The 20,790-nt window shown below is 41.6% G+C and overlaps 1 protein-coding gene across 6 annotated transcripts in view; it reads right to left on the bottom strand.

The window, feature by feature from the left end:
• The window catches only part of Lpgat1 (lysophosphatidylglycerol acyltransferase 1), a 59,516-nt gene that overhangs the window by 28,766 nt on the left and 9,960 nt on the right, over positions 1-20,790 (bottom strand). For all 6 annotated transcript variants that reach the window (XM_052738026.1, XM_052738027.1, XM_052738022.1 and 3 more), the window contains exon 3: positions 3,123-3,241. In XM_052738026.1, the coding sequence (XP_052593986.1) occupies positions 3,123-3,241 (119 nt within the window). The remainder of the gene's footprint in view (positions 1-3,122; positions 3,242-20,790) is intronic.

The following is a 20,790-nucleotide window of genomic DNA, read 5'->3' as shown; positions in this document are numbered from 1 at the left end:
CTTAAAAAAGTAAAAAGCATATATGTGTGTGTGTATGTGTGTGTGTGACACAAGACACACACATACACACACAAAGCATAGGGACTGAGGAGACGGCTCAGTTCATAAAGTACCTGCCATGTGTGGTGGTCTGAATAAGAACGGCCCCCATAGGCTCATATATTTGAATGCTTAGTCATCAAGGAGTGGAACTGTTTGAAAGGATTAGAAGAATTAAGAGGTGTGGCCTTGTTGGAGGGAGTATGTCACTAGGGGTGGGCTTTGAGGTTTCAAAAACCCATGCCAGGCCTAGTCTCTCTCTGCTTATGGTTCAGGATACAACTCTCAGCTACAGCTACAGCACCTGCCTGCATGCCACCATGCTCCACCCCAATGATGATAATGGACCAAGCCTCTGAAAGTGTAAGCAAGTCCCCAGTTAATGCTATCTCTTAAAAAAGTTGCCTTGGTTGTGGTGTCTCTTTACAGCAACAGAACATGACTAAGACAACATGCAAGCATGAAGACTTTTGGTTCTTAAGCACTTATGTAAAAGTCAAGTGTGGAGGGTGTTTGTGCAGATAAGAGGATCCCTGGGGCTGGGCTGGTCAAATCTGTGAACTCCAGGTTCAGTGAGAGACCCTGTCTCACAAAGTAAAGTGGAGGGTAAATGAAGAAGATAGTTCATATCAACCTTTTCTGTCTGTCTGTCTGTCTGTCTCTTTCTCTGTCTCTCTGTGTCTCTGTCTCTGTCTCTGTCTCTCTCTCTCCTGCTCTGTGTGTGTGGGGGGGGCGTACACACGTGTGTGCACACATGTGGAGGTCAGAAGACAATTTTTAGGTGTCAGTTCTCTCCTTCTGTCATGTGGGTTCTGGGGATTGAACTCAGGTCATCAGGTATGGTGGTCTGAAAGAAAATGGCCCCCCTAAAGGGAGTGGCACTATTAGGAGGTGTGGAGTTGTTGGAGGAAGTGTGTCACTGTGGGGGTGGGCTTTGAGGTCTCCTATGCTCAAGCTACACTCAGTGTGACATACAGTTGCTTCTGCTGCCTGTAGATCAAAATATAGAGCTCTTAGCTCCTTCTCCAGCACCATGTCTACCAGCATACTGCCTCTAAACTATAAGCCAGCCCCTATTAAATATTTTCCTTTTTAAAACTTGCCATGGTCATGGTATCTCTTCACAGCAATAGAACCCTACTAAGATTTCAGGTCTGCAGCAAATGTCTTTACTCACTGAACCATCTCATCAGCCCCAAAGAGGTATTTTTAAACTGGTGTACAATTTGACAAGAGCCTTCTACCTTTGAATGAATATGAAGTAATCAATCAAATATTTCTTGACAATATAAACTAATATTGACTCATGCTTATAAAGCAAGAGGAAATAAAAACTATAAGAGTAGAAAAATGATATCTTATGAAATTAGTTTTAAAATGTGCTTGAATTCAAATTATTTGATAATATCAGAGAATTATACAAAATTACTCAGGGCACGCTAGAGAGATAGCTCAGTGGTTAAGAGTACTTGCTGCTCTTGTAGAGGACCCTATTGGATTCCCAGCAACCTTATCAGATGACTCATAGCTATCAGTCACTCTAGCTTCAGAGGATCAAACACCCTCTTCTGGCATCCACAGACACCGATACACATGTGACATACATTCACACAAACACATAAATGTACAAATAAAACAAATGTAAAAAATTACTCAGGACAGGCAATTAAATCTAAACAAATTAATTCATATCTTACAAAAGCAAACAAACCAACCTTCCTTTGGTCCACATGACTACCTAACATTAAGTTAATATTCAGTTATCATTCTCAACAAACTGGCATTAGAACACAGGCATATTTTATACTGATCATTTGAGTCACTCTTTGAGACTTATGATCACTTAAGCACATTATAAGCTTTCAAAATAATTGTTATAAATGTAATTACCATCATCAGTGAGACTAAAAAATGTTGGCTAATTGGATATTTGCCTTTAAATAGGGTTCCCCCCCACCCACAATTTTACATTATGAATTTAAGGGACCAACAATACATTTTATTGTAGGAACAAATGCATCTACTCAGGAGCAGTTTTTCTTTAACAATTTGAGATTCTGATTATAAGGAAGGATTAAATTTATTTCACATTCCAGCAAGGTTACACCCCTGCTTTTCAGATAAGAAAAACAGATTATGCAATAACCAAACATACTTTCTTTTAATTTCACCTCATTTTCTTACTTTATCTGGTGATTCAAAACTCTTTAAACCTTATGCTGATTCTTACCTTACCTCAGGTTTTGCCAAAACCATTTTACTAGAGGCAGCCTAACTAAATTCTACCTAACCCTGAAGGCCAAGAACATGTGCTCTTCTCTGCAGTGTCCTGTGTCCAGCAGGCACATGGTGAGCTCACCCTCAAACACAGGCTTTCATTCTGCAATTACACATTGTTATGATCTCATCTCTCACCTGGGAATGGACTGCTGGCTCCTGGAGAGAGAGACGGAGTCTTTACTTCTTTGTTGTTTTGTTTTGTTTTTTGAGACAGCGTGTCTCTACATAGACCTGGCTGCCCTGGAACTCGCTTTGTAGACCAGGCTGGCCTCAAACTCATCACAGAGATCCACCTGCCTCTGCCTCCCTAGTGCTGGGGGACTAAAGGCGTGCACCACCACAACTGTCGAGTCTTTACTTTTTATAGTCACTCATCATGACTATTAAGCAATCAATGAACATCTATTATTTGGCTTACTTAGTTTAGGGTCAAATACAAACTCCAATAATTTATACACAATTTAGTTTTCTAGAAACATAACTTCTTTAACATCTCAGGTAATAATTCTTTTAATGATAAAGGCCAAATATATTTTAAATGTACTTGATTTGTTTATTATTTTTAATTATTAATATAAGTAATATGAAATCAATAGTTCAAACACTGGTTTATCAACACTAGATACTATCCTAATTATTTTTAAAAATCTTTCAAAGTCTTTAAATTCCCTTCCTGGGGTGACTGAAAACTATATTTTTTCATATTAAATCTACATTTTTTGTTTTAAACAATGAGACACTTGAATCAGTGCTTCTAAGTTCATCCCTGCAGGCTATCTGCCTGAGGCACCAGAGATACTTACCGGTCCTTTGTCCTGTAGGCACATCATCAATGTACACACATCTCCAGTTGCCTGGTGGTTCACCAACATCACTGCTTCATCATTAGAGATTGCTTTAATATCTTCCCCCCATTCCATCACTGTAAGAATAAAACATTTCAAAGTGTCATTTTCAAGATTTTCATGTGACTAGAAACCTTTTATTAGGAAAAATGGTAAACATTAATGATGTCTTTTGAAAGTTTGGAACTAGGTTTATTTCCTATGAAAGTCACAATGTTGACTACATTTTAAGAGTCCCAAAATATCCATTAGAATATAAAATGATAATATTTTTATTTATCCTACATTATCCAAATAGTTAAAATTATAGGTCTAGAAGAGGTTTATTACAACTTAGATGTTCACCAGCAGAAAAATAGGTAAGAAAATTATGATAAGCCCACAGTGGTGGCACACGCCTTTAATCCCAGCACTTGGGAGGCAGAGGCAGGTGGATCTCTGTGAGTTGGAAGCCACTCTGCTTCCATCCAGGACAGCCAGAGCTTCACAGAGAAAGCTTGTCTTGAAAAGAAAAAAAAAAGAAAGGAAGATAGGAAGAAAAGAAAAGAAAAGAAAAAAGTAGAAAAAAAGAAAGAAAATAGAAAAGTATGATAAGATAAACATTCATGGAAAAAATTCAGAGTATTTTTACTTAAAAATCCTCCTAAGCATACTACCAACTTTTATTATGGTGTATCCATTTTAGTTACTTTGTAAGGTCTCTCACTCAGAACCTGCATCTCTAAGGCAGTTGACAGAAACTAAGACGTGCCATTCTTGTGGCTGGTCATGGAAACACGAATCTTCCCCACCTTTCTCTGGCCTTCCTTGTCTGGTAGACAAAAAGGCACTTCAGAAGAAGTCTTGGCACATATCTAGGGGAAGGAATGTGCACAGACAAACCTTGCCAGGTTTTACTACCCATCTTGCTAACATCTGGTATGCAATAAAGTCTCTTTGGAGTCACAAAAGGACTCAGCTATGACGGCTGGACATGGGGAAGTTCTCAGAGGGCTCTATGCTCTTTCCTCCAGACCTTGTCCTGTGTCTCTTTTCATCTGTATCCTTTGTAATATCCTCTATAATAAACTGGTAAATATGTTTTCCTGAGTTCTGTGAGTCTCTTGAGCAAATTAACTGACCCTGAAGACAGTTGTGGGGCTAATTTAGAGAAACCAGTCAGAAACACAGGTTAAAAACAACTGTGACAGGGGCCTGTGGGGGTAGGCAATCTTAGGGATTAACTGATCCCTTGACCTATAAGATTTGATGCTATTTCCATCAATAAAGGGCCTTGGAACTTGAATTAGGGAACACCTAGCTGGCTTCCATCAAAGATTGCTTTCTTGCTTAGTGTATGAAAGGAAAAAAACCCACCCATCAGGCATTAAAGGTGATTAGTGTTAAAAGAATACAGTAGGAAAAACTAAGCTAGAGATGCTTTATGGCTCTGGAAATGGACCCCAGGCTTTCTGTATGTTATGGAGTACTTTATCACTGAGCTACATCTCCCAGTTCCGTGAGTTTCAGGAATAAAATTGTGTGTTACTTAACACATTGAATTCCAGACTTACTAACTAACACCAGTTATCATTGGATGATTCCTAGACTCTTTCATTTTTACTGTACCAGAAACTATCTGAATATTTCAAAACTATATATTTTCATTTTTAAAGAAGAAACAAATTCAATTAGTTTAAAACATCTGGGTGGAAAACCACTGCATCAAAAACTACTTGTATATTCCAAGGAAGAGTGGGTTCACAGAAAGAAATGCAACTGAGCATCAGTTTTTAAGCATCAGGATTGTACAGAGAAGCTTCTATGCTCCTCAAATGCTTGCTGTAAATTGCCAGGGACTGACTGCTCACTTTCACCCTATCTTCATCCCAGGACCTCACCCCTGCAGTGGGTCACAATCTCTGGATGACACAGGGTGAGGAGGCCTGAGGCATTCCCTAACTTTTTCTCACCCCTTACTGTTACCCCAGTACACTAGAGCTTCTTATAGTATGATGGGCTTCTTCATATGGGTTCATTTGAGGAAAGGGGGCTATTGATTTTTTTTCTCCTATTGAAACCAGTCAAGCAAGGCATCTTTCCTTTTATATTAGCAAACTTAAAACTCCACGCTAAAGAAATTTCCAACAGAGTAAACATATACCAAGCTATGGTACTCACTGAATTAAGATGTTACAATTATTCTATCAGATGCTATCATACATATAAAACTAGCCTAGTGTCTATGATTAAATGTTTTTATTTAAAAACTTTAAATGAATGCTCTATAGAAGCTTCATCATGAGATGATGCCATTTGTTCCTTAGGGAGAGAGGCAGAACCCCAGAGAGCCCAGCCTCTTGCAGACTGCAGTAGCACTATAGTTCCCAACTCAACCCAGGTGACACGTTCACTTTACTGATACATAGTCAATAGCTAATACATTGCTGGGGGAAGTAGACATGGGTGCATGTTATTTGTATGGATGTGTACACTTGAGTGCACATGTGTGTGTGCATGTCTGGTGTGTGTGTGTGTGCGCGCGCGCGTGCGCGCACGCACATACATGCACACATTCATTGGGTGTCCTCCTTGATCATTTCCTACTTTAATTACTGAGGTAAGGTCTCTCCCTAAATCTGGAGCTCTCTAATTCCAGCTAGTCTAACTAGCCATCTTGTCCCAGGGACTCCTTTGCTTGCTGAGTTCTGGGATTACAGAAGCAATTACATCTGTCTGGCTTTTTACATGGATTCTAGAGATCTTAACTCTAGTTCTCCTGCTTGATCAGGAAGTGCTTTATCCACTGAACCATCTCCCCAGCTTGGTACTCTTTAAAAGACAAGACACTCATGTGGTGGTCTGAGTAAGAATGGCCCCCACAGGCGCATATATTTGAATGCTTAGTCTGTGGTGATATTGTGTCCCCCAATATACTGTGCACCTTAGTAAACTTATCTGGGGTCAGAGAACAGAACAGTCACTAGATAGACATAGAGGCCAGAAAATGGTGGCACACACACCTTTAATCCTAGCATTCCGGAAGTAGAGATCCATCTGGATCTCTGGAAGTTCAAAGCCACAATGGAAACAGTCAGACATGGTGACACACACCTTTAATTCCAGGAAGTGATGACAGGAAGCAGAAAGGTATATAAGGTGTGAGGACCAGGAGTTGTTTTTTTTTTTTTTAAAGCTTTTAGGCTTTTAGCAGCAGTACAGCCGAGATCCATTCGGATGAGGACTCAGAGGCTTCTAGTTTCTTGGGAATGCAGACCCAGGCTACCATAGCCTCCATTTTTTTAATTTTTTCTAGCATCTACCAATAATTTAATTTTATTATAAATCTGCTACTCTGAAATCTAAAACCCAAAACAGGTCTCTAAGAAACAATTTGAAAAGCACTAGCAGACAGAAAAACAAAAATCAAATCAAACAAAACAAAACAAAACACCTACAGGCACAAAATGAATGATAAAGAAATGTCACAAGGCTAGCAGTGCAAGCCAGTCAACCTCAGCATCAGGGAGGCTGAGAAAGAATGGACTCTCCAGGTTCCAGTCCAGCCTGGGCTACATAGTGAAACCCTGTATAAGAGAATATAGTTTTATGGTATAAACCTGTAGTCAAGGGGCTGGAGAGATGACTCAGCAGTTAAGAGCACTGGCTGCTCTTCCAGAGAATCCAAGTTTAACTCCCAGCACCCACATGGCAGCTCACAACTGTCTATAACTCCAGTTCCAGGGGATGTGACACCTTCACACCAATGCACATAAAATAGATTTAACTAAATTATTAAAACAAACAAACCTGAAGTCAAGCCCTTGGGAAGTGGATTCAGGAGGATCAGGATCACCCTCTATTACATACTGAGTAAATGGCTAGCCTGGGTACGGTAACCTCTCACGGTTATAATTACTATCTCTGGTGGACAGAAGGATCTGCTTAGACATGAGGCAGAAATCCGTGAGTTGGGCCCCTGTGGGGTGTTACCCTGTCGGGTCTACAGAGTCCCAGGCTACAGACTCAGAAACTCTCAGTCTGATTTGTCATCAGCCACATCATTTCTATCCAATGCCAGCTGTACTGGTACTGGGGTGTTGAATCAGTGACCCAGAGTCTCCGGAATGCCTCCAACATTTTGGTGAATTCAGTATAGCCAGGGGAAGGCAAGGGGACGACAGGCTGGAGTGGTCCCATGAGGCGACCCACTGGGTGGCAGAGTCAGCAATTGTGCTCACTGTTGGTAGAGGACTCTGAAGGATTGATGGATTGAACCTAGACAGCCAGCTTTGTGGCTGGCAGCAGTGGGACTTGTGGAAAACAAGACAGGCTGTTGTGTGGGATAGAACGGTGCAGGGGTCTCAACTTGCTCCTCCTTCAGGTCAACTCTGGCAGCCAGAACTTTTCTGGCTTTGAGGTCTAGGTATGGCTCTGTTTTGAAGTGTTTTCTAGCTCCTAGTGCTGTCCACAGCTGTATTCCTGGTCATGAAGACCCAGGGTACAGGGCTGGAAATGCCTAGAAGTTTCTATCTGGACTGTAGCTCAGTTCAGGTGTTCTGCCTCCAATTCTTTAAGAGTACACTATGGGGCTGGAGAGATGGCTCAGTGGTTAAGAGACTTGCTGCTCTTGCAGAGGACCTAAGTTTAATTCCCAGCTCCTGCATCAGGCAGCTCACAACCATTTGTATCTCCAGTTTCAGGGAATCTGGTATTTTCTTCTGGCTTCCACAGGCACCTGCACATATGTGGTGCATATACAGGCAAGCAGACATGAACATGCACAAAGTTGTTTTGTTTTGTATAATGACGTTTCAGCCAATCATGGGTCATATATATGATGGAAGATCAGTGGTTCTCAAGCTGTGGGCCACAACCCCTTTGGCAAACTTCTGTCTCCAAATATATTTACATTACGATTCCCAGCATCCACATGGCAGCTCACAACTGTAACTATCTGTAACTACAGTTCTAGGGGACCTGACACCCTTACACAGGCAAAACACCAATGCACATAGTTTTTTATTTTTGAGTTTTTAAAAACTTAATAAATAACACATGAATGTCAATAATTTTTTTTTGGGGGGGGAGTTTGAGACAGGGTTTCTCTGTGCAGCTTTGGAGCCTTTCCTGGAACTCACTCTCTAGCCCAAGCTAGCCTCAAGCTTAGAGATCCGCCTGGCTCTGCCTCCCGAGGGCTGGGATTAAAGGCATGCATCACCACTGCCCGGCTTGAATGTCAATGAAATTTTTAAAAATTTCAAAAAACTTTTCCATCAATAAGCAACCCATAATTATTATTAGAAATTTAAGATTTTTATAAAAATTAAAAGAGACTAATGACAAAGGAAGGCTCTTGAGCAAATAGGAAGGAATGGAGTCTAGACTAAGGAACTGGCTCTGACAGAAGAGATATTCCACACCACAGCAGCATAAAGTGAAGGAGAGCCAAACCAAGGACAGGGCTTGGGAGCAGGCATGAATGTTCTCAATGTTAGTTTATCAACTACCGAAAGCCACAGATAAAAGAAACAATAGGAGAGATGAAATGAAGGTGGTGGGTATAAGGGAGAATAGAATTTCTGAATCAGACAAGCTAGGTAAGCCCATTAAAACTAAAGAGCAGAAAGCAAAATGTGAGCAGTCACAACAGCTAAATACCCAAGAGACCCTAAGAAATTCAAAGTTGGGGTTAATGCAGTTTCTGGTTTGAGGCTTTGGCCACATTCCCAAAATTTGAAATATAGGAAAGGAAAAGAACATAGTAAGAATATGACCAAATAAAGAACAAAGCATGGTGGTGCAGGCCTTTAAATCCAGCACCTGGGAGGCAGAAGAGATGGAGCTCTATGAGTTCAAGGCCACCCTAATCTGCAAATCAAGCTCCAGGCCAGGACTAAATGAAAAACTATGTTCTAATACATATTAGCAAAATTTTCCTATTTGGAACGGCTTCCATCTATATTCTCTCAACATCTAAAACAGTCCTAAAAGACACACAAGTCACATATTAATCTTATTTACACCTAAGGATCAGACACAATATTCCTACAGTTAATAGCACAAATAAACATCACAAATCTGACTAAAACTCAGGTCTATTGACCTCTCAAACCAAAGCAAAGTTGCTCATGTAATTAGACTACTAACCATTTAACTAAAGCTGAAGTATGCTGTGTGCTTAGAGTATAACAGGCCTCATTCAAAAACCAGCTCCAACCCTTTGAACTCTACCACCCCACTGAGTGTGTTATTTAACCTCCTCATTGCTCGGTTTATAATGGTGTTAATGTGACCTCTTCTCAGAATTGTTCTCAATAATAAGTAAGAAGTCAATGTAAGCACTTGCTAAAAGGCTGGGCACACCAAGCACTCAATCACAGTAGGTTTCTTCTCTCACTGGAACTATTACCAGTCATTTACCATTGAAGTTACTCACCTAACTGCAGGTGGAAGAAAATTTTGAACAGAAGACTACCAGTTCCTAACATATCAGAGACAGTAATGCAGAGAACAAAGTATAAACTGAAGAAAATTGTCTTTTCAAGACTAATTCTAAGAGGATGAAGAATGTATGAACATGACAGAGACAAGCGAGACTATAGAGATCACATAACTAAAACTAGCACAGGCATACCACTGCACAAACCTAGAGCCCGTGGGATATGTACAAGGACCTGAAAGACAAGACATGTGGACCCTGTAAACTGTAAAACAGTGAGTATATGAACAGGTTCTGTAGGAAGTTACCCCTCTTTCTCCTGTCCAGGTTAATTCCTGAAATCTATGGATGCTACCTTACATGGCTTAAAATGTGATTAAGTCAAGGGTCTTAAAGAAGGGTTTATCCTGAACCAATCTACAGTTCACAGCCCCAGAGAGGCTAAATAACAAAGAGCGCCCAAAGAGGGATGCATGGATTCCCCTGAGAAGGGGAAATAGAAGAGATTTCCTAGGTAAACTGGGGGTGGGGTGGGGTGGGAGATGAGAACTTAAGGAAGTTGGTTGGGCAGGCTGGGTGCAGGAGGCGGGTTGGGGGCAGCTAGAAGGTGAGAGTAATAGAAGAGACATCTTGATGGGGCACGGGGGCGGGGGAGCAGGATTTCAGGGTTAGGGAGAAACCTGGTGCCCGGGAAACTCCCAGGAAACCACAAGGATGATCCCAGCTAAGATTCCCAGCAATAGAGGAGAAGGTGCCTGAACTGGCCATCTCCTGTAATCAGATTGGTGAATACCCTAATTGTCATCACAGAACCTTCATCCAGTAACTGACAGAAGCCCATGTAGAGATCCACAGTCAAGCACTGTGCCGAGCTCCAGAAGTCTTCTGAAAAAAAGGAGGAGGTATTGTATGAGCCAGAAGGATCAAGGTTATGACAGAGGAACCCACAGAGACAGCTGACCTGAGCTTGTGGGAGCACGTGGACTCTGGACCAACAATTAGGGTGTCTGCATGGGACCAACCTAGACCTTCTGCATGTGTGTGACAGTTGTATAGCTTGTTCTGTTGGTAAGGCTCCTAGCAGGGAGATCAGGACCTGACCCTGGTGCTTAGCTGGCTTTTGGGAACCTGTTCTCCATGCTGGATTACCCTGCCCAGCCTTGATGCAGGGGGAGGAGCTCAGTCCCTATCTCAACTTGATGTGCCATCATGCTTTGTTCAAGCCCATGGGAGGCCTGCCCCTTTCTGAATGGAGACAGAGGAGGAATAAATGGGGAGGAGGGTAAATGGGTGGGTGGGGGATGAGGGGAGAGGAGGGGAGGGGAAACTGTGGTTGGTATGTAAAATAAATGAAAAAAGGTTTATTAAATAAAATTAAATTAAAAGAAGGGTTTATGGGGCTGGAGAGATGGCTCAGTGGTTAAGAGCACTGGCTGCTCTTCCAGAGGTCATGGGTTCAATTCCCAGCACCCACATGGCAGCTCACAGCTGTCTGTTATTTCAGTTCTGAGGACCCTCACATAAACATACATGCAAGCAAAACACCAGTGCACACAAAATAAAAGTAAATAAATCATTTTTAAAAAAAGGGGTTTATTCTGGACTATCCAGATAGACTTAAATCCAGTTACACTTGTCATTTTAAGAAATAAGAAATCAAGCTGGGCATGATAGCATATGCCTTTAATCCTAGCACTTGGAGGCAGAGGCAGGAGGGTTTCTGTCAGTTTGAGGTCAGCCTGGTCTATAAAGCAAGTTCCAAGACAGCCAGGACTCTGTTACACAGAGAAACCCTGTCTCGGAGGTGGGGGGGGGGGACGGAAAGAAAAGAAAAGAAGTAAGAAAGCAGGGTGTGGTGGCACACACCTTTAAATCCCAGCACTTGGGAGCCAGAGGCAGGTGAATCTATGAGTCTGAGGCCAGCCAGGTCCATGTAGAGAGACCCTGTCTCAAAAAGCAAAAATAAGACAAAAATATCCTTTTAAAAAAGAGAAAGAAGGATGAGGAGAGGGCTAGGGAGATACTTTAGTGAGTAAAGTGCTTGCCTCACAGCACAAACCTGAACTTGATCCCTAGAAGCCACATAAAATACCAGTAGGTTGATGCATGCTTGTAAACCCCATGCTGGGGAGGTGGAGAAAACAAGGTTCCTGGGCCTTGTTGGTCAGCTTGTCTATCCTAAATGATGAGCTCTAGCCAGTAAGAGACCCTGAAGCAGGGTAGGGGGCAGTGTCTAAAGAACAATACACACACACACACACACACACACACACACACACACACACACACACGCGCGCCCCCACAATATGTAAGCCTACACACACATGCATTTAAAGAAAAGAAGGAAGGAAGGAAGGAAGGAAGGAAGGAAGGAAGGAAGGAAGGAAGGAAGGAAGGAAGGAAGGAAGGAAGAAGAAAGAAAGAAAGAAAGAAAGAAAGAAAGAAAGAAAGAAAGAAAGAAAGAAAGAAAGAAAGACAAGAGGAGATGGCAATGTAACACTGAAAGAAGAGGGTGGGCGCAGGAATAGCCCAGGAATGCATCTGGAAGCTGAAGGACACAAGAGATCTGGAGTACGAGGTGGAGGAGCATTTGCAGTGTTTGGCCATGCTGAGCCTTTATTTGAACTTCTGCTCTTCACAACTTCGAGAGAATAAATGTCTGTTGTTTCATAGTTCTGCAGTAATGGATTAGAGCAGTCACAGGAAACTGATAAAATTAGTGAAACAAGGCGTGAGTGCTCAGCTGTTTCTGCTGCCATGCCCCTCCTCTATCATGGACTCTAGGCCTCTGAAACCTAAGCCCATAAACGATTTCTTTTATAAGTTGCCTTGGTCTTGGTGTTTTGTCACAGCAATAGAAAAGTAACTAATACAAAGCATATCTGTGAATTTCCACTAATAAAGCAGAGCTGGCAAGCCTGAGGATACTACATAGGTACTTACCTAACATTTAAAAAAATATTTCTGCAGAATTTTTATTGGCAAAACTTAAAATATAAACATAACTGAACCCAACTCTTTGTGATTCAATTCCACTAATGAGAAGAATTGAATTCTTCTTTCTTGGGCAAGAACATTGTACTTAATTATACTTTAAAGTGTTTTTGAATTATCAGATTGATTACAGATGTTCAGCTGTAAAATTTCTTAGCTGGAGGGGGCTTAAAAAACAGTGAGCTGGATTTAGACCACAGGCCACAGTCTTCCAACCCCAGCTCTCAGGTAGAAGAAAGAACCACAAATCTCTGCCCGGAAGCAACTGACAAGTCTTAAAGAGACAGAGTAAGAGGCAGAGCACGTAGACAGTACAAGAGTTACTCCTAACAATGCCAAGCATGAACATCCTTTCTAATGCCAAAAATATTAGGTCTAGAGACGGCAGTTGGTAAAATGCCTTCCTGCAGAAGCATTAGGACCTGAGTTAGATTTCCAGTACCCAATAAAAGCAAAGCCTACATATATAACTTTAGCTTTAGGTGTAGCTTAAGTTTTCCTGCCTGGCCCACAGTCAGAACAAATCTCTCTCACCTGCCAGTCCCACAGCCTCTCAAACCCGACCAAGTAAACACAGAGACTTATATTGGTTTCAAACTGTATGGCCGTGGCAGGCTTCTTGCTAACTGTTCTTACAGCTTAAATTAATCCATTTCCATAAATCTATACCTTGCCACATGGCTCGTGGCTTACCGGCATCTTCACATGCTGTTTCTCATCGTGGCGGCTGGCAGTGTCTCTCTGACTCAGCCTTCCACTTCCCAGCTTTATTCTCCTCCTTGTCCCGCCTACACTTCCTGCCTCGCCAATGGCCAATCAGTGTTTTAATTATTGACTAATCAGCAACACATTTGACATACAGAACATCCCACAGCATTTAGGGGAGCAGAGGCAGACAAATCTGTGGACTCACTGGTTGGACAGTCTAGCTGAATTGATAAACTCCAAGTTCAGTGAAAGACCCTGTCACATGTGTGCCTGAGACCCTAGAAGAGGGTGTTAGATTCTGAGCTACAGACAGTGGGTGCTGGGGATTGAACCCTAGTCCTCTGGAAGTGCTCTTAACCGCTGAGCCATCTTTTCCAGCCCTAAAAGATTTCTTTAAAAAGGCACTACACATATCGAGGAAATATTAACACACATTTACAAAGTCATTACTCTTTTGTCTGTCGGGGATGCTTACTGTGGGTACAGAGTCCTGACCTACGTGCACTAAAGAGACTCAGCCCACCAGTCAGGAACCACAGTTACAGAGAAGATGCCCAAGAGGTCCAGAAAGCAGGTGATAGTGGGGGCTGGAAAAGGGGAAAGAGTGTGTAAGGCTGGAGGCAAGTGGAAATTTTCAGAGAAACGAGAGAACACAGTAGGTAGCGGGAGACTGTATCTGAGGATACAGGGTGCAGGGTGCTGTGGGAGAGGAGCTTTGCCACCTTGCAGTTTGGAGCAGAACCACATCACAAAGCTCCAGACAGCTCTGTCTCTGCCACCAAGACCCAGCCCTTACATGTTCTCCATGTACTGAGCACTGACAGGCATTCTCTCAGTCAACCTTCCTTCATCAAAGTACATAGCTGTATCAGTAAATGACCCTTGTTCTATCAGCTATAATCCAAAGTGGGTTGGAATAGAGAATTTTCCATTCTAAAAATGAGGGGGGAAAGAAAGAAAGCAGCTAACGGAGCCTTCTCTTGACCCTGAGTATCACCACTGATTCCTTCACAGCCAAACTTCTTGTTTCCATTTTATCCCTTCCCATTCCTCACTCATCTCCAACACAGTCCAATTCTACCACCTCAATGAAACTGTTCTTGCCAAATGCAATAAAAGATGTTAGGGCTCATCTTACAAACAGAAACTGCAGATGCATTCAGCAGCTCTCCCCACACCACTCCTGCACTGCTGACTGTGGCCCTGTACTCTCATTTCCTCTACTGCTGCTCTAGGCACTGACATATCCTGAGACATGGTCTCAGGCCCTTCCTCCCTTAGCACTGAAATTTCTCTAGGTCAGTGGTTCTCAACCTGTGGGTCATGACCCCCTTTCAGGGGTCACAAATCAGATATTTACATTACAATTTGTAACCGTAGCAAAATTGCAGTTATGAAGTAGCTAGGAAAATGATTTCATGGTTGGAGGTCACCACAACATGAGGACCTGTACTAAGGGTCACAGCATTAGGAAGGTTGGGAACCACTGCCCTAGGTCCCCTGACCCTGCTCCACAACTTTAAATAGCACGGATAAGTCTTCAGACTTCCCCAACTGACTCAGATTTCCTTTGGAGTACCAAAGTGCACATCCACATCTACCCACTGCTCCACGAGATGTGCTTCATCTATGCTCTGACTACATTGTTAAACTTCTCCTTCTCTGGGCTTCCCCATCTACATAGCTGCTCCCACTAGAAACCTCACAGGCTGTTATCTATCCCTGTTACCTATCCCTCTACCTCATCCTCCCTGTCCAAATTTCTGTGTTCTGACAGTTTCTTTCCTATAAAACTCCCCAGTTAGGTCACTAGTTTCCAACTCCATGGCCATCACCAAGCAACTGTCACTTTCATTTGGATATGGCAAAAATCTTTTGGAGAGCCCTGTATCCTCCCACTCTCTCCCATTTCTCTAATCCATTCCTACAAAGCAAGCATACTACAGTATTATAAGTAAGAATCCAATTCATCATTTCCTTAAAATCCTTCTGAGAAATATCCAAACTTCCAGGCACTTCAAGGCCTCTGAGAACTTGGCTTCTCCAGCTTTCCAGCCTCTGCTGCCCCTCTCACACTCCGTTCTCCATAGTGGAGCCAGGCTGGCCTCCCGTGTACTCCAACACACACCTCTTTGCCTTTGCACACACCCTTCCTCCTGGCTTCAATGGGCCAGCGTCTACTTACTCTTACTTATTCCACACAAATTCTCTCTCACTAATAGAGCTATGACTCAATCCAGACGAGGGTCTCAATGTTACTTTCTCAAGAAAGTCATTCCTTTTGACACCACTAAGTCTTCTCTGTGACATGCTCATAGATACTCTACTTTTCTTTAGAGTACTTTTCATAGCTGTGATTAACTGGTTATTTTAACTGCTGATGTCTCCCACACTAATGTGTAAACTCAAGAGCTTCTGCAACTCTGTTTCTGCCTAACTGTCCTCATTAACTGAAGTATGCTAACCCAGAACATGATTTTTGTGCTTAAAAGCTCATCCTGAGAAAGGCTCATAGACTACACTGGGATCCCGAACATCCAGTCCTCACCGGCCAGCTAACAAAGACTTTCTACTGGCTTTAACCCCTGTCCAAGTAGTCTTATTTGGTGGATACCCCACAGTAAGACCATTTTTCCAAAACCAAACCAAACCAACAAAAAGCCAACAACAAAACCTATTTAACAAACTTAACCTACACAGCTACAGCAACCATAGCAGAGTGGCATATATGAAGTGCAGAACCACAGAACAGAACTGAGAATCCAAAAGTAAATCATACCCCTATGGCCAACTCATTTTTCACAAGACACCAAGATCATTCATTCTAGGGGGAAAAAAACCCAGTCTTTTCAGAAAACGCTGAGAGGACAACCAGATAAATAATGAGGTTTGGGAGGTTGCCATGCAAGCATGAAGACAGGAGTTCAGGCACCCCAGCCTGAACATAAAAGGTAGGCAGGTGTGGTGGCCCACTCTTGGGAGGTAGAGAATCCCAGGGACAAGCTGGATAGCTAGACTCATTGAATCATTGAATTCCAGGTTCAAGAGCTGACTCTACTTCAGTAAATAAAGTAAAAAACGACCAAGAAGATACCTGAAGTCAACCTCTGACCTGCATAAGCATCCCCACATGCAAACACACATACACAAATGCATGCATATCACATATATATAGTCAAGATAGACATTAAAAAAAGCTCCCTTACCTCACTGCATATAGAAAAATTAACTCAAAATGGATCACAAAACTAAATGTAAAAGCTATAAATTCTTTAAAATTTTCAGAAAAAAATTAGTATAAGTTTCATGACCTTGGATTTGGTCACAATACTAAAAACACAATAAAGCAATGTAAAAATATATCCAAATCTATATATTTTTTCTTTTTCTTTTTTGAGACAGGGTCTCATTGTGTCTCTCTGGCCTGGAACTTGATATGTGGACCAGGCTGGCTCACAGAGATCTGTATGCTTCTGCCTCCCACGTGGTAGAATTAAAGGGATATGGCTACTATGCCTGGCCCAAGAATTCTTATAACTTGTATTTGTCAGTTTTGTATTAATATAACATAATGACAGAGGCAGGCAAACTTTATAAAGAAAATGTTCACCATTTTGGAGGCTGAAGATCCAAATGGCATTGTCCAGGCAAGTCTTTCCACCTTCCCTGTGCTACCTCACGGCAGACTGCAATAACAGGATCAAGCAATCACTTCAGCAAACAGGAATGTGAGAGACACTGGGTGGACCCAGCCTCAAGCTTTCAAAATAATCCGTTTAAGAGAATGGTCAGTTTCACAATAAATATCAATTTCTTTCGAAGGCTTGCCCAGACTTACCCAGGGGCCCCCTCGGCTCCCACGCTGCACCACAGGGCCTCCAACACCAACTCTGGGGCCCAGGCTCCCAAACAAAACCCAAACTTTTGCATGACTTTACCTTCAAAAGATAAGCTATCTAACTTAAAAAACAGACAGAAGATAGGAAGGGAGATTTCTCCAGAGAAGAAAGGCAAATGGCCCCCGTACATGGAAATACCATTAGGCAGTAAGAAATGCAGTTCTAAACCACAGAGAGACCTTCACTTCATATCCACCTGAATGACGAGAATTAAAACCAAAACAAACAACGAAACTGGAACCTCTACATTGCTGATGAAAATATACAATGGAGCTGTTATGAAAAAGGTTGGCAGTTTAAAAGTTAAATAGAATTATCATATGATCCAGAAATTTGACTCCTAGGTCCAAGAGAATTGAAAGCATATGTCAATACAAAACTCACACATGAATGTTCACAGCAGCATTACTCAGAATAACCAAAGAACAGAAGCAAGTCAAACATTTATCACCTAGTAAATACATAAACAGAATCTGGCCCATCTGTACACTAGAATATCACTCAGCTATACAAAGGCATAAGGACTGGCACATGTTATCATATAGGTGGACATGGGAACACTATGTTAAGTATAAGAAGCTGGATGAAAAAGATCACATACCATATGATTCTATTTATGAAGTGTTCCAAATAGAATAATCCATAGAGACACAACATTAGATGAGTGGCTGCTAAAAGGAGGAAGGAATGGTGAGTGAGAGCTAATGGGTTTGGAATTTTTCTTTGTGAGTAATGAAATGTTCTGGAGTTAGACAGTGGTTATGAATAAGTAACCATGTGATTATACTGACATCACTTGTCTTAGGTACTGTTCTATTGCTGTGAAGAGACACCATGACCAAGGCAACTTACAGAGCAAAGCATTTAACTGGGGGCTTGCTCACAGTTTCAGAGGGTGAGTCCATTATCAACATGGCAGGGAACATGGTAGTAGGCTGTTGCAGTCAGTAGCTGAGAGCTCAAATCTGATCCGAGATGGAGGCAGAGGCAAGTGAGAATGAGACTGGGCCTGTTCAACAAGGCCACACCTCCTCATCCATCCTAAACTGTCCACCAGCTGGGGAACCAAACATTCAAACACATGAGCCTTTGGGGGCTGTTCTCATTCAAACCACCATGCCATTGATTTATACCTTTTAAAATGGTGAATTTTGCCGGGCGGTGGTGGCGCACGCCTTTAATCCCAGCACTCGGGAGGCAGAGCCAGGCGGATCTCTGTGAGATCGAGGCCATCCTGGGCTACCAAGTGAGTTCCAGGAAAAGGCGCAAAGCTACACAGAGAAACCCTGTCTCGAAAAAACCAAAAAATAAAATAAAATAAAATAAAATAAAATAAAATGGTGAATTTTATGGCATGTGAGTTATACTCTAATTTACAATATTTATATATGTTTAACACCAACACTACACTTGACGTATTTTTTGTCTTTGGAGTCAGAAACATCTTGATTTGTGAGAGGGTCTCACTACATAGCCCAGTCTTGTCTCAAACTCATAACCCTCCTGTCTTCACCTCCTGAATATTACCCTCCTAGAAACATCTTGATGTATTTTAATTACAAATATTTTGTCCCCTAACTATCAAATAACACAAGCTTATACTTACAGCAATAGCAAACTTCTAATAGTATGCTATTACATGCATGATTCAAAGGGTTTTTTTTTGCATGTGTGTGAGATATATGTATGTTTGCACATGTGTGAACACCTGTATGTGGGTACACATGCACATGTGTAGCCCAAGGCTTCCTTGATCATGTTCCTCCTTATATATTGAGGCAGGATCTCTCACTGAGGCCCAAGCTCACCTTTTGGTTAGTGTGGTTAACTAACTAGCTCATTCAGGGGACCCTCTGCATCCATGTCCTTGCTTGTGTGGGAAGTGCTTTTCCTACTGAATCATCTCCCAGGCCCCTTCATTAGATTTTTAGTGGTTAATGAAGTTTTTAAAGTTTGGGAAAGTACTTGATAACAAAACCTTAACAAGTCTACTAAACCTTGATGGGAAATGTAACCTAACTAACCTTGTATTTATCAATTTTTTTAACTGCCGTTGTTGGGGAAGGCGTGCACACATGCTACAGTACAGCACTTGCACAGGATCAGAGAGAACTTGTAGGAGTCAGGCCCCTCCACCATGGGTTGTGAGGAGTAAACTGAGGTCAGGCTTGGAATGGAACTTCTTTTATCCACCAAACTATCCCCAATCCATTTAAAAAAAAATGTTTATTATTCTTATTTCAGATATATAAGTGTTTACCTTCATGTATGTATGCGCACTGCATACATGCCTTGTGCCCACATGCCTTGTGCCCACTGACAACTGGAGTTAAAGACAGTTGTAGCTGCAAAGGATGCTGGGAACTCAACTCCAGTCCTTTGCAAGAACACTAAGTGCTCTTACACTGAACCATTTCTCCAACCACTTCCTAACATTTTAGTATAATTTTTAATTATTATAATTTAAAATGAGAAGCAAATCACCAGGCTTGCTTTGTTCTTCATATTTTAAAGTATGAAATAGACATGCTAGCCTATGATCCTAGCACTGAGGACTCTGAGGCTTCAGGTTTGAGGCTATCTGGGCTACACACCAAGTAACAGGCCAACCAAGGAATATATAAAGCAAGACTCTACCTCAATAACAAAACTAAACTAAACAAAAATCACTAAGGAGGCCCATCATGGTGGCACACACCTTGAATCCCAGAACTTAAACTGGGAGACAGAGGCAGGAGGGTCATTATGAGTTTGAGGTAAGCCTGGTCTACATAGTATGTTTCAGGCTAGCCAGAGATACATAGTGAGACCCTGCTTAAAAACAAAATCAAGCAAGCAAGCAAATAAACAAACAGAAAGAGAGAAAGAACTAACAATGTATTTTTAAACCTGTATGGAAAGCCACTACTTTTTTTTGTTTTGTTTTGTTTTGTTTTTCGAGACAGGGTTTCTCTGTGTAGCTTTGCGCCTTTCCTGGGACTCACTTGGTAGCCCAGGCTGGCCTCGAACTCACAGAGATCCGCCTGGCTCTGCCTCCCGAGTGCTGGGATTAAAGGCGTGCGCCACCACCGCCCGGCGGAAAGCCACTACTTTATAAACTAATTTTAAAAATATAATTTTTTAAAAATGAGTTTGGAGGTATTGTGCATGGGTAGATAATGCTGCTTCTAGAAACCACTCATTATTAAACAAAAATCCCAGAACCAGGCATGGAATACCTCCCAATATTTCAGAGAGGCTCCTGCAGATAATATAGGCTGATACAGAAACAATGGGGGGAAAAGGGTAGATTATTGAATCTACTTTAATCCAAAAAACAACTGTTAATCTCAAAATATTTTACATCGGTATGGATTTTAATTAATACAAATTTAAAGTTATTTCTGTTATGCTCTATGTATGTTTCTACTCTTCTTTGGGATATTGTGCTTATATAGCTCATTTTAAAATGTAATATATAATTAAGAAATACAGATTAATTAAATTAATTAATTAAGAATATAGATTAATAGTCATCTATGTAGTCAAACTTATAGTCATGTTAGTTAGGTTTTCTAGGTATACAAAGATATATTTCATATAGATAGGTAATCTTCAAACACTT

This window comes from Peromyscus californicus, unplaced genomic scaffold, assembly GCF_007827085.1.
Source record: "Peromyscus californicus insignis strain IS unplaced genomic scaffold, ASM782708v3 Scaffold_14__1_contigs__length_90479793_seg_2, whole genome shotgun sequence".
Classification (NCBI taxonomy): Eukaryota; Metazoa; Chordata; class Mammalia; order Rodentia; family Cricetidae; genus Peromyscus; species Peromyscus californicus.
This window is presented reverse-complemented; position numbering and strand designations above follow the sequence as displayed.